At 49.1% G+C, this 13303-nt stretch overlaps 3 protein-coding genes across 4 annotated transcripts; all 3 read right to left on the bottom strand.

The window, feature by feature from the left end:
* Positions 1-829: 829 nt before the first annotated feature.
* Positions 830-5126, bottom strand: LOC117187661 (the record flags this gene model as incomplete). Its single annotated transcript, XM_033390304.1, has 5 exons — positions 830-1149; positions 1210-1874; positions 2856-3928; positions 3991-4202; positions 4263-5126. Coding segments are annotated over 5 exons (2964 nt in total), but the record flags the coding sequence as incomplete, so codon positions are not given.
* On the bottom strand, positions 5119-9061 carry LOC117187659 (focadhesin-like). Of its 2 annotated transcripts, none has more exons than XM_033390302.1 (5): positions 8466-9061; positions 8194-8405; positions 7059-8131; positions 5440-6101; positions 5119-5379 (listed from the first exon to the last, which is right to left on the bottom strand). In XM_033390302.1, the coding sequence occupies exons 1-4, from the start codon at positions 8973-8975 to the stop codon at positions 5458-5460; spliced, it is 2439 nt and encodes an 812-aa protein (XP_033246193.1). In that variant the 5' UTR covers positions 8976-9061; the 3' UTR covers positions 5119-5379; positions 5440-5457. The 2 variants fall into 2 exon arrangements, with proteins under 2 accessions (XP_033246193.1, XP_033246194.1); XM_033390303.1 differs by lacking the exon at positions 5119-5379 and having other exon boundaries at positions 5727-5877; positions 5916-6101.
* Positions 9062-9660: 599 nt separating this feature from the next.
* On the bottom strand, positions 9661-12997 carry LOC117187851. The gene is made up of 5 exons (XM_033390735.1): positions 12872-12997; positions 12644-12772; positions 12372-12583; positions 11237-12309; positions 9661-10304 (listed from the first exon to the last, which is right to left on the bottom strand). Exons 1-5 carry the CDS (start codon positions 12995-12997, stop codon positions 9661-9663), a joined length of 2184 nt encoding a protein of 727 aa, XP_033246626.1.
* Positions 12998-13303: the final 306 nt, after the last annotated feature.

The following is a 13303-nucleotide window of genomic DNA, read 5'->3' as shown; positions in this document are numbered from 1 at the left end:
TGATTCCGCGTATGCTCCCGAGTCGCAAGCAATACGCGAAGCAAGCACTGCAGACTGGGACGAGGATCAATGCCGTAGTTGGCCAGCTGTTTGATCAGGCAAGCCTGGTAGATGCACAGATCGATGGACTGGGCATGATCCGACTGCTGCAGGAAGTAATCGATGGCCTCGATCACCAGGATGCTGGTATATATTAATATACATGATTTGTGTGTCCTGCGGCATTAGGGAGAGAGCCCTTGGTACTGTGCCGGTCCTTCCTTTGAAGCCCGCCCAGGTTGACCATCGATTTTGAATAGCCCGAGCAGAAGGTGAAGCAAAAAAAGCATTGCTGCATGACTCACAACTCTTGTCCAGGATTTAGATTGGACAATGTTACTGTCCTCGAACTTACAATGACTGTTTAGCAAACAACACTGATTGAAGTTGAGTAAGCCATAAACATACATACCTTCGCCAGCTTGATATCGTCCATTGTTTACGTTTTGCTCGAGTCTCCCAGTATCCGTGGTATAATAGCTTCAAGGTTGCTTCACAGCCGATCGGGATTGCAGCACGTGACACGCACTGATAATACGTTTTAATTACATTTTTTTTAATTTATCTGCATTTTTTTTAATAAATATATTAAAAATATTGATATCAGTGTGACCGCGGATTTATCGTTAAAATATACCGTCCAACCCTCAGAAATATACTAAAATATATCGTTTAATTTATAAAATATACCATTTATATACTGACGAATTCAAGTTTGACTATCGATACTATCGACTATCGAGCTGTCGTATGGTATTTTTGTGCGATAACCGCACTGGAAACATTTAAATTCAAATACTGTGCGCAAAAATGCATTTAATGTTCTTTAAACACATATAAATAACAAAGAATGCGTTTGCTATCAAAAGATGACTAACATTGACGGTATTCGGTGATCGTTAACCAGTAACTGCACTTTAGGCGTGGGTTGGAGTGTTAAATGCGGTGTGTTCGTCGTGTTCATTTACGCTGGCCTACGTATTTGGTCCAGACACCTTTGTGGTCGAAGTATGGTTTGTTCCGGGAACAAATGATTGCCTCCTTGAATACGTCTGCATAGTCCGACGGCATGGAGCTGTGCTTATATAGATTAAATAGGAATTCATAGACCTGAAAGTCGATACAAAAATGATCAAGAAAGTGGCATATAGTTGAGTCTTCTTCACTCACCTTTGCTTCATGGTCCTTCCAGAATATGTGGTCGCACAGATACTGCAAGCTCTCGGGAAAGAGATTGAGATTGAGTTGCTTATCGTCTGTGGCCACCACATCGACACTGCCCAGCAGCACGGCACAGCCGGAGAGCACATCCACGGCCAGAACAAAGATGTCCAGCAGATAGAGTGCCCTGTTAACCTTCTCCTTGTTGGAGGCCTCGGCCAGCAGCATCTGGATCTCCAGGAATATTTCCATGATCCAGTTACAGGCATGTTCATCGCTTCCAAAGGCATACAGAGTGGCAGCCAAGTGGCGATAGAAGAAGGAGCGCTCCTCCGTGCGCTTCTCGTAGGCATCAATAATGGGCGTCAGCCATTTGAGTGGGTTGGGCAACTTCTCGTTATACAGCACCAGATAGCATCGGATGATGGTGGCCTTTTTTAGCTTGCCTATGGGCGTCTCCCACCAATTGGCGGGCGTGGTCAGCCCGTCGATGGCATTCGGATGCAAAACGGCCACCACCTCTGTGTAGCGCTCAAACAGCCTCGAGTCCAGATTCATCGAGTCCATGTAGCGCTCTACAATCAGTGTGAAAACATCCAACACTTCGGGTGGTAGGTCGCACTTTCCCGTGAAAATGTACTTGACGCTGTCCAAAAACTTTTCAAAAAGGCATCCTGCAAACAAGATGATACAAGGTCATCGCCTGGACAAAAAGCAAGCAAAAACGAGGGGGAACGTTGTGAGTTGCTGCGGACACCGCAACTCTACAGTTATACCCGATACTTAGTCAGTATGGCTCTCCTCCGGCAGACGCCGCTAATATTAAACGACACGACAAAGAGTGCGTGCGAGAGAGACAGAAAATCAGTCTGAGCGTGACGTCGGGCGCTGCGTAGCCAGTGCAAATTGATTTGTTCCTTTTGGGTATAAAAATGATCCGATCTGATCCAGATTCAGCAATCTGATAGATATGGTCATTATCTATGATTCTGCGTTTTTAGTTTTCTCGAATCTGCAATATTGTGGATGCAACAGATTTTCGTCCTTTGTGGGGGCGGAAGGGGGTGGGGCGAAATTCTGAGATATACGTTTTATAGTGAGATCTAACAGAAGTGCGGATACCAAATTTGGTTACTCTAGCCTTAATAGTCTCTGAGATTTGTGGATGCCCCAGATTTTCGTACATGAAACAGAGCGAGAAAGAATGAAATTGTTTTCTTGATTCTGGCTATAATAATTATACGATCTGGTTGAGATTTTACACTCTAGAACATATAGTCATCCTCTACGATTCTGCGTTTTTGGTTTTATCGTATCTTTAAAAATGTGGATGCCACAGATTTTCGTCCTTTGTGGGGGCGGAAGTGGGCGGGGCGAAGTTTTGAAATATTTTTGTCTGGATCCAAAACAACGTTGCTCTAGCTCTTATAGTCTTTGAGCACTAAGCGCTGAAGGGGACGGACAGACGGACAGACGGACGGACGGACAGACAGACAGGGCTCAATCGACTCGGTTATTGATGCTGATCAAGAATATATATACTTTATGGGGTCGGAAACGATTCCTTCTGGACGTTACACACATCCACTTTTACCAAAAATCTAATATACTCCAATACTCATTTTGAGTATCGGGTATAAAAAGTGTAAACTCACCCTCGACAAAGTCGTTTATCTGTGACTCTTTGAAGCAATAGACAGCCACTTTCTCGGCAAAGTTCTTTATGATCTGAAGGCCCACGTTGCTGGCGATCTCCGGTAGCAGTGAGAACAGTAACAGCAGATCCTCCTCGAAGCAATTAGGCTCGAATTCTACCAGGAAGTTCTCTAGCAAACGCTTCGCTGTGCCTGAGCTCGACGCCTGATTCTTGGCTATCATGATGCAGTACTTCCTTGCATCGAAGGATAGGTGAAAGAAGCTCGTCAAGCAGCTCCAATCGAGCGGTGGTATCGGCTTGGGAAATTTATTGGACAGCGCCCTAAGGGGAAAGGTCCCTGCATAGGGCTCTGACACGTAGTCTCCGAAGCGGGCCTGGCTCACCATGTAGTTGGTTACTGCACGGAGCGGGAGGGTCCCGAACAAACCCACTAGCTTGCGTGGCTCCGGCTTGCCCTCGGGCAGGCGGTAGACTCCGCTCCGAAAGCCGTTTATTTCGTTGCTTATGTGATGGGAAATCAGATCAGCTGCTGCATCTCCACATTCCGGGCGAATCTTCTGTAGTAGCTGCACCCACACCTCGCCGGGGACGGTCTCTTTCTGCAGATTCACCACCTCTCGGCCACTAAGTCCTCCCACTGCTCCACCGACAATCTCAAAACGAAACTGAGCCGGAATGTGCTGCAGGTTGAGCGTGCTTCCTGGCTCATAGCTCTTTAGGGCTGCCAGAGCATTGCGAACCTGTGCCGCATCTGTTCCCGGTCGACTGATGGCCTGCCACAGCTGCTCTAGGGCATCATCCGCAACTTTCTCGTACTCCAGTGTGGGTGTCTGCAGCAGCGGAACCAAGCCAAAGAAATGGTACAGAGACCTAAGGGTCTGTGGACGCTGTTCGCCGCGAAACTTGCTGCCCAGAGCGTGCCAGGTGGAAGCAATATTGACAGTGTGGCTGTCACACAAGGCATAAAGAGCATCCAACGCCAGAGACGTAGCCAGATCCCCCGATTCATCGGTGCAGCTGTTTAACGTATTGCTAAGGTGAGGTAGCAGCTCCGATCCATGCAATGTTGGCCTGCAAAAGATGGGTATAAGATTAGAAAAAGGATACAAGATCGGTATAAATTTGTGGGCTACTTTTCCTGGCAGATTTCCCGCATGGCATGTGCTCGGGCTACTTGAAGCTCCCAGCGCTTATCGCCCTCCGGCAGCGGTTGAGCCACTTGCTTCAGCAGGAAGGGATAGGTGCGCGACTCCACGCGCCACAGTCGTAGATACAGGTCCACACAGAAGGTACCATTCTCGGTGGACAGATTTCGAATGGTGTTCAGAATCATGGGCACGTTGTCCTTCGCAAAACGGGACATGTTTCAGTGGAAGATTCAAGTGATGTTCATTTGAGAGCTCACCTTGGATACGGCAAAATGGGGCAGACCTCGAAGCAACTCCAGTTGCAGCTCAGGATTGTTCTCGTGGGCCAGCTTGAAGATGTAGGTCATGAGGAAGTCGTAGGCGATGCCCTCGTTTACCTTAATGGTCTGCAGAATCACCACGTAGATCTTGAACCAGCAGTCAACGGGCGGTTGTCGGGACAGAAAGAGGGCGCGCAAGAAGAGATGGAGGCGCTGGCAGAAGACCGTGTTTGACTTGACATTTAGGGCGTCGACAAAGGCGAAAACATCCTGATTCTCGGAGGCATCGAACGACTCCACAAGATTGGCCAGATCAAATGCAATCGCAATGTCCGGATGATAGTTGCGCATGTGGGCCGGCTTCAGTTGCTTGGTGGATATCCGCTCGCCCTCATCCGACTGTTGGAGGTCGAGCACACGCTGCACTATCTGGTTAGCCAGAGCCAGCCCCTCGGCGTGTATGAATGCAGTCTGAGACATCCACTGAATGATGCCATCCAGACACATGTTCAGAATGTATTCATGGCCACAGCACTCCTGCACGACCACGCAGACAATGATCCGCAGCAAGTCGGCCAAGTAGAAGGGGGACAAGACGTGCAGCACTTCCGCCAGCAGAACCAAGAGCACATGGTAGTGATTCCGCGTATGCTCCCGAGTCGCAAGCAATACGCGAAGCAAGCACTGCAGACTGGGACGAGGATCAATGCCGTAGTTGGCCAGCTGTTTGATCAGGCAAGCCTGGTAGATGCACAGATCGATGGACTGGGCATGATCCGACTGCTGCAGGAAGTAATCGATGGCCTCGATCACCAGGATGCTGGTATATATTAATATACATGATTTGTGTGTCCTGCGGCATTAGGGAGAGAGCCCTTGGTGCTGTGCCGGTCCTTCCTTTGATGCCCGCCCAGGTTGACCATCGATTTTGAATAGCCCGAGCAGAAGGTGAAGCAAAAAAAAGCATTGCTGCATGACTCACAACTCTTGTCCAGGATTTAGATTGGACAATGTTACTGTCCTCGAACTTACAATGACTGTTTAGCAAACAACACTGATTGAAGTTGAGTAAGCCATAAACATACATATATAGATTAAATAGGAATTCATAGACCTGAAAGTCGATACAAAAATGATCAAGAAAGTGGCATATAGTTGAGTCTTCTTCACTCACCTTTGCTTCATGGTCCTTTCAGAATATGTGGTCGCACAGATACTGCAAGCTCTCGGGAAAGAGATTGAGTCGCTGCTTATCGTCTGTGGCCACCACATCGACACTGCCCAGCAGCACGGCACAGCCGGAGAGCACATCCACGGCCAGAACAAAGATGTCCAGCAGATAGAGTGCCCTGTTAACCTTCTCCTTGTTGGAGGCCTCGGCCAGCAGCATCTGGATCTCCAGGAATATTTCCATGATCCAGTTACAGGCATGTTCATCGCTTCCAAAGGCATACAGAGTGGCAGCCAAGTGGCGATAGAAGAAGGAGCGCTCCTCCGTGCGCTTCTCGTAGGCATCAATAATGGGCGTCAGCCATTTGAGTGGGTTGGGCAACTTCTCGTTATACAGCACCAGATAGCATCGGATGATGGTGGCCTTTTTTAGCTTGCCTATGGGCGTCTCCCACCAATTGGCGGGCGTGGTCAGCCCGTCGATGGCATTCGGATGCAAAACGGCCACCACCTCTGTGTAGCGCTCAAACAGCCTCGAGTCCAGATTCATCGAGTCCATGTAGCGCTCTACAATCAGTGTGAAAACATCCAACACTTCGGGTGGTAGGTCGCACTTTCCCGTGAAAATGTACTTGACGCTGTCCAAAAACTTTTCAAAAAGGCATCCTGCAAACAAGATGATACAAGGTCATCGCCTGGACAAAAAGCAAGCAAAAACGAGGGGGAACGTTGTGAGTTGCTGCGGACACCGCAACTCTACAGTTATACCCGATACTTAGTCAGTATGGCTCTCCTCCGGCAGATGCCGCTAATATTAAACGACACGACAAAGAGTGCGTGCGAGAGAGACAGAAAATCAGTCTGCCAGTGCAAATTGATTTGTTCCTTTTGGGTATAAAAATGATCCGATCTGATCCAGATTCAGCAATCTGATAGATATGGTCATTATCTATGATTCTGCGTTTTTAGTTTTCTCGAATCTGCAATATTGTGGATGCAACAGATTTTCGTCCTTTGTGGGGGCGGAAGGGGGTGGGGCGAAATTCTGAGATATACGTTTTATAGTGAGATCTAACAGAAGTGCGGATACCAAATTTGGTTACTCTAGCCTTAATAGTCTCTGAGATTTGTGGATGCCCCAGATTTTCGTACATGAAACAGAGCGAGAAAGAATGAAATTGTTTTCTTGATTCTGGCTATAATAATTATACGATCTGGTTGAGATTTTACACTCTAGAACATATAGTCATCCTCTACGATTCTGCGTTTTTGGTTTTATCGTATCTTTAAAAATGTGGATGCCACAGATTTTCGTCCTTTGTGGGGGCGGAAGTGGGCGGGGCGAAGTTTTGAAATATTTTTGTCTGGATCCAAAACAACGTTGCTCTAGCTCTTATAGTCTTTGAGCACTAAGCGCTGAAGGGGACGGACAGACGGACAGACGGACGGACGGACAGACAGACAGGGCTCAATCGACTCGGTTATTGATGCTGATCAAGAATATATATACTTTATGGGGTCGGAAACGTTTCCTTCTGGACGTTACACACATCCACTTTTACCAAAAATCTAATATACTCCAATACTCATTTTGAGTATCGGGTATAAAAAGTGTAAACTCACCCTCGACAAAGTCGTTTATCTGTGACTCTTTGAAGCAATAGACAGCCACTTTCTCGGCAAAGTTCTTTATGATCTGAAGGCCCACGTTGCTGGCGATCTCCGGTAGCAGTGAGAACAGTAACAGCAGATCCTCCTCGAAGCAATTAGGCTCGAATTCTACCAGGAAGTTCTCTAGCAAACGCTTCGCTGTGCCTGAGCTCGACGCCTGATTCTTGGCTATCATGATGCAGTACTTCCTTGCATCGAAGGATAGGTGAAAGAAGCTCGTCAAGCAGCTCCAATCGAGCGGTGGTATCGGCTTGGGAAATTTATTGGACAGCGCCCTAAGGGGAAAGGTCCCTGCATAGGGCTCTGACACGTAGTCTCCGAAGCGGGCCTGGCTCACCATGTAGTTGGTTACTGCACGGAGCGGGAGGGTCCCGAACAAACCCACTAGCTTGCGTGGCTCCGGCTTGCCCTCGGGCAGGCGGTAGACTCCGCTCCGAAAGCCGTTTATTTCGTTGCTTATGTGATGGGAAATCAGATCAGCTGCTGCATCTCCACATTCCGGGCGAATCTTCTGTAGTAGCTGCACCCACACCTCGCCGGGGACGGTCTCTTTCTGCAGATTCACCACCTCTCGGCCACTAAGTCCTCCCACTGCTCCACCGACAATCTCAAAACGAAACTGAGCCGGAATGTGCTGCAGGTTGAGCGTGCTTCCTGGCTCATAGCTCTTTAGGGCTGCCAGAGCATTGCGAACCTGTGCCGCATCTGTTCCCGGTCGACTGATGGCCTGCCACAGCTGCTCTAGGGCATCATCCGCAACTTTCTCGTACTCCAGTGTGGGTGTCTGCAGCAGCGGAACCAAGCCAAAGAAATGGTACAGAGACCTAAGGGTCTGTGGACGCTGTTCGCCGCGAAACTTGCTGCCCAGAGCGTGCCAGGTGGAAGCAATATTGACAGTGTGGCTGTCACACAAGGCATAAAGAGCATCCAACGCCAGAGACGTAGCCAGATCCCCCGATTCATCGGTGCAGCTGTTTAACGTATTGCTAAGGTGAGGTAGCAGCTCCGATCCATGCAATGTTGGCCTGCAAAAGATGGGTATAAGATTAGAAAAAGGATACAAGATCGGTATAAATTTGTGGGCTACTTTTCCTGGCAGATTTCCCGCATGGCATGTGCTCGGGCTACTTGAAGCTCCCAGCGCTTATCGCCCTCCGGCAGCGGTTGAGCCACTTGCTTCAGCAGGAAGGGATAGGTGCGCGACTCCACGCGCCACAGTCGTAGATACAGGTCCACACAGAAGGTACCATTCTCGGTGGACAGATTTCGAATGGTGTTCAGAATCATGGGCACGTTGTCCTTCGCAAAACGGGACATGTTTCAGTGGAAGATTCAAGTGATGTTCATTTGAGAGCTCACCTTGGATACGGCAAAATGGGGCAGACCTCGAAGCAACTCCAGTTGCAGCTCAGGATTGTTCTCGTGGGCCAGCTTGAAGATGTAGGTCATGAGGAAGTCGTAGGCGATGCCCTCGTTTACCTTAATGGTCTGCAGAATCACCACGTAGATCTTGAACCAGCAGTCAACGGGCGGTTGTCGGGACAGAAAGAGGGCGCGCAAGAAGAGATGGAGGCGCTGGCAGAAGACCGTGTTTGACTTGACATTTAGGGCGTCGACAAAGGCGAAAACATCCTGATTCTCGGAGGCATCGAACGACTCCACAAGATTGGCCAGATCAAATGCAATCGCAATGTCCGGATGATAGTTGCGCATGTGGGCCGGCTTCAGTTGCTTGGTGGATATCCGCTCGCCCTCATCCGACTGTTGGAGGTGGAGCACACGCTGCACTATCTGGTTAGCCAGAGCCAGCCCCTCGGCGTGTATGAATGCAGTCTGAGACATCCACTGAATGATGCCATCCAGACACATGTTCAGAATGTATTCATGGCCACAGCACTCCTGCACGACCACGAAGACAATGATCCGCAGCAAGTCGGCCAAGTAGAAGGGGGACAAGACGTGCAGCACTTCCGCCAGCAGAACCAAGAGCACATGGTAGTGATTCCGCGTATGCTCCCGAGTCGCATGCAATACGCGAAGCAAGCACTGCAGACTGGGACGAGGATCAATGCCGTAGTTGGCCAGCTGTTTGATCAGGCAAGCCTGGTAGATGCACAGATCGATGGACTGGGCATGATCCGACTGCTGCAGGAAGTAATCGATGGCCTCGATCACCAGGATGCTGGTATATATTAATATACATGATTTGTGTGTCCTGCGGCATTAGGGAGAGAGCCCTTGGTGCTGTGCCGGTCCTTCCTTTGATGCCCGCCCAGGTTGACCATCGATTTTGAATAGCCCGAGCAGAAGGTGAAGCAAAAAAAAGCATTGCTGCATGACTCACAACTCTTGTCCAGGATTTAGATTGGACAATGTTACTGTCCTCGAACTTACAATGACTGTTTAGCAAACAACACTGATTGAAGTTGAGTAAGCCATAAACATACATATATAGATTAAATAGGAATTCATAGACCTGAAAGTCGATACAAAAATGATCAAGAAAGTGGCATATAGTTGAGTCTTCTTCACTCACCTTTGCTTCATGGTCCTTTCAGAATATGTGGTCGCACAGATACTGCAAGCTCTCGGGAAAGAGATTGAGTCGCTGCTTATCGTCTGTGGCCACCACATCGACACTGCCCAGCAGCACGGCACAGCCGGAGAGCACATCCACGGCCAGAACAAAGATGTCCAGCAGATAGAGTGCCCTGTTAACCTTCTCCTTGTTGGAGGCCTCGGCCAGCAGCATCTGGATCTCCAGGAATATTTCCATGATCCAGTTACAGGCATGTTCATCGCTTCCAAAGGCATACAGAGTGGCAGCCAAGTGGCGATAGAAGAAGGAGCGCTCCTCCGTGCGCTTCTCGTAGGCATCAATAATGGGCGTCAGCCATTTGAGTGGGTTGGGCAACTTCTCGTTATACAGCACCAGATAGCATCGGATGATGGTGGCCTTTTTTAGCTTGCCTATGGGCGTCTCCCACCAATTGGCGGGCGTGGTCAGCCCGTCGATGGCATTCGGATGCAAAACGGCCACCACCTCTGTGTAGCGCTCAAACAGCCTCGAGTCCAGATTCATCGAGTCCATGTAGCGCTCTACAATCAGTGTGAAAACATCCAACACTTCGGGTGGTAGGTCGCACTTTCCCGTGAAAATGTACTTGACGCTGTCCAAAAACTTTTCAAAAAGGCATCCTGCAAACAAGATGATACAAGGTCATCGCCTGGACAAAAAGCAAGCAAAAACGAGGGGGAACGTTGTGAGTTGCTGCGGACACCGCAACTCTACAGTTATACCCGATACTTAGTCAGTATGGCTCTCCTCCGGCAGATGCCGCTAATATTAAACGACACGACAAAGAGTGCGTGCGAGAGAGACAGAAAATCAGTCTGCCAGTGCAAATTGATTTGTTCCTTTTGGGTATAAAAATGATCCGATCTGATCCAGATTCAGCAATCTGATAGATATGGTCATTATCTATGATTCTGCGTTTTTAGTTTTCTCGAATCTGCAATATTGTGGATGCAACAGATTTTCGTCCTTTGTGGGGGCGGAAGGGGGTGGGGCGAAATTCTGAGATATACGTTTTATAGTGAGATCTAACAGAAGTGCGGATACCAAATTTGGTTACTCTAGCCTTAATAGTCTCTGAGATTTGTGGATGCCCCAGATTTTCGTACATGAAACAGAGCGAGAAAGAATGAAATTGTTTTCTTGATTCTGGCTATAATAATTATACGATCTGGTTGAGATTTTACACTCTAGAACATATAGTCATCCTCTACGATTCTGCGTTTTTGGTTTTATCGTATCTTTAAAAATGTGGATGCCACAGATTTTCGCCCTTTGTGGGGCGGAAGTGGGCGGGGCGAAGTTTTCAAATATTTTTGTCTGGATCCAAAACAACGTTGCTCTAGCTCTTATAGTCTTTGAGCACTAAGCGCTGAAGGGGACGGACAGACAGACAGGGCTCAATCGACTCGGTTATTGATGCTGATCAAGAATATATATACTTTATGGGGTCGGAAACGATTCCTTCTGGACGTTACACACATCCACTTTTACCAAAAATCTAATATACTCCAATACTCATTTTGAGTATCGGGTATAAAAAGTGTAAACTCACCCTCGACAAAGTCGTTTATCTGTGACTCTTTGAAGCAATAGACAGCCACTTTCTCGGCAAAGTTCTTTATGATCTGAAGGCCCACGTTGCTGGCGATCTCCGGTAGCAGTGAGAACAGTAACAGCAGATCCTCCTCGAAGCAATCAGGCTCGAATTCTACCAGGAAGTTCTCTAGCAAACGCTTCGCTGTGCCTGAGCTCGACGCCTGATTCTTGGCTATCATGATGCAGTACTTCCTCGCATCGAAGGATAGGTGAAAGAAGCTCGTCAAGCAGCTCCAATCGAGCGGTGGTATCGGCTTGGGAAATTTATTGGACAGCGCCCTGAGGGCAAAGGTCACTGCATAGGGCTCTGACACGTAGTCTCCGAAGCGGGCCTGGCTCACCATGTAGTTGGTTACTGCACGGAGCGGGCTGGTCCCGAACAAACCCACTAGCTTGCGTGGCTCCGGCTTGCCCTCGGGCAGGCGGTAGACTCCGCTCCGAAAGCCGTTTATTTCGTTGCTTATGTGATGGGAAATCAGATCAGCTGCTGCATCTCCACATTCCGGGCGAATCTTCTGTAGTAGCTGCACCCACACCTCGCCGGGGACGGTCTCTTTCTGCAGATTCACCACCTCTCGGCCACTAAGTCCTCCCACTGCTCCACCGACAATCTCAAAACGAAACTGAGCCGGAATGTGCTGCAGGTTGAGCGTGCTTCCTGGCTCATAGCTCTTTAGGGCTGCCAGAGCATTGCGAACCTGTGCCGCATCTGTTCCCGGTCGACTGATGGCCTGCCACAGCTGCTCTAGGGCATCATCCGCAACTTTCTCGTACTCCAGTGTGGGTGTCTGCAGCAGCGGAACCAAGCCAAAGAAATGGTACAGAGACCTAAGGGTCTGTGGACGCTGTTCGCCGCGAAACTTGCTGCCCAGAGCGTGCCAGGTGGAAGCAATATTGACAGTGTGGCTGTCACACAAGGCATAAAGAGCATCCAACGCCAGAGACGTAGCCAGATCCCCCGATTCATCGGTGCAGCTGTTTAACGTATTGCTAAGGTGAGGTAGCAGCTCCGATCCATGCAATGTTGGCCTGCAAAAGATGGGTATAAGATTAGAAAAAGGATACAAGATCGGTATAAATTTGTGGGCTACTTTTCCTGGCAGATTTCCCGCATGGCATGTGCTCGGGCTACTTGAAGCTCCCAGCGCTTATCGCCCTCCTGCAGCGGTTGAGCCACTTGCTTCAGCAGGAAGGGATAGGTGCTCGACTCCACGCGCCACAGTCGTAGATACAGGTCCACACAGAAGGTACCATTCTCGGTGGACAAAATTCGAATGGTGTTCAGAATCATGGGCACGTTGTCCTTCGCAAAACGGGACATGTTTCAGTGGAAGATTCAAGTGATGTTCATTTGAGAGCTCACCTTGGATACGGCAAAATGGGGCAGACCTTGAAGCAACTCCAGTTGCAGCTCAGGATTGTTCTCGTGGGCCAGCTTGAAGATGTAGGTCATGAGGAAGTCGTAGGCGATGCCCTCGTTTACCTTAATGGTCTGCAGAATCACCTAGTAGATCTTGAACCAGCAGTCAACGGGCGGTTGTCGGGACAGAAAGAGGGCGCGCAAGAAGAGATGGAGGCGCTGGCAGAAGACCGTGTTTGACTTGACATTTAGGGCGTCGACAAAGGCGAAAACATCCTGATTCTCGGAGGCATCGAACGACTCCACAAGATTGGCCAGATCAAATGCAATCGCAATGTCCGGATGATAGTTGCGCATGTGGGCCGGCTTCAGTTGCTTGGTGGATATCCGCTCGCCCCATCCGACTGTTGGAGGTCGAGCACACGCTGCACTATCTGGTTAGCCAGAGCCAGCCCCTCGGCGTGTATGAATGCAGTCTGAGACATCCACTGAATGATGCCATCCAGACACATGTTCAGAATGTATTCATGGCCACAGCGCTCCTGCACGACCACGAAGACAATGATCCGCAGCAAGTCGGCCAAGTAGAAGGGGGACAAGACGTGCAGCACTTCCGCCAGCAGAACCAAGAGCACATGGTAGTGATTCCGCGTATGCTCCCGA

This window comes from Drosophila miranda, chromosome 3 (genome assembly GCF_003369915.1).
Source record: "Drosophila miranda strain MSH22 chromosome 3, D.miranda_PacBio2.1, whole genome shotgun sequence".
Lineage (NCBI taxonomy): Eukaryota > Metazoa > Arthropoda > Insecta > Diptera > Drosophilidae > Drosophila > Drosophila miranda.
The sequence above is the reverse complement of the archived record's forward strand: the minus strand, read 5'-3'. Positions and strand labels throughout refer to the sequence as shown.

Excerpts from the sequence above, each read along its gene's own strand:
- LOC117187851 (XM_033390735.1), bottom strand. The coding sequence starts at position 12,997 with ATGCGCAACTATCATCCGGACATTGCGATTGCATTTGATCTGGCCAAT. Across the intron at positions 12,584-12,643 it reads CCCATTTTGCCGTATCCAAG|GACAACGTGCCCATGATTCT; the intron begins GTGAGCTCTCAA and ends CGTTTTGCGAAG. Across the intron at positions 10,305-11,236 it reads GATAAACGACTTTGTCGAGG|GATGCCTTTTTGAAAAGTTT; the intron begins GTGAGTTTACAC and ends TCTTGTTTGCAG.
- LOC117187659 (XM_033390302.1), bottom strand. The coding sequence starts at position 8,975 with ATGTGTCTGGATGGCATCATTCAGTGGATGTCTCAGACTGCATTCATA. Across the intron at positions 8,406-8,465 it reads CCCATTTTGCCGTATCCAAG|GACAACGTGCCCATGATTCT; the intron begins GTGAGCTCTCAA and ends CGTTTTGCGAAG. Across the intron at positions 8,132-8,193 it reads CGGGAAATCTGCCAGGAAAA|GCCAACATTGCATGGATCGG; the intron begins GTAGCCCACAAA and ends CATCTTTTGCAG.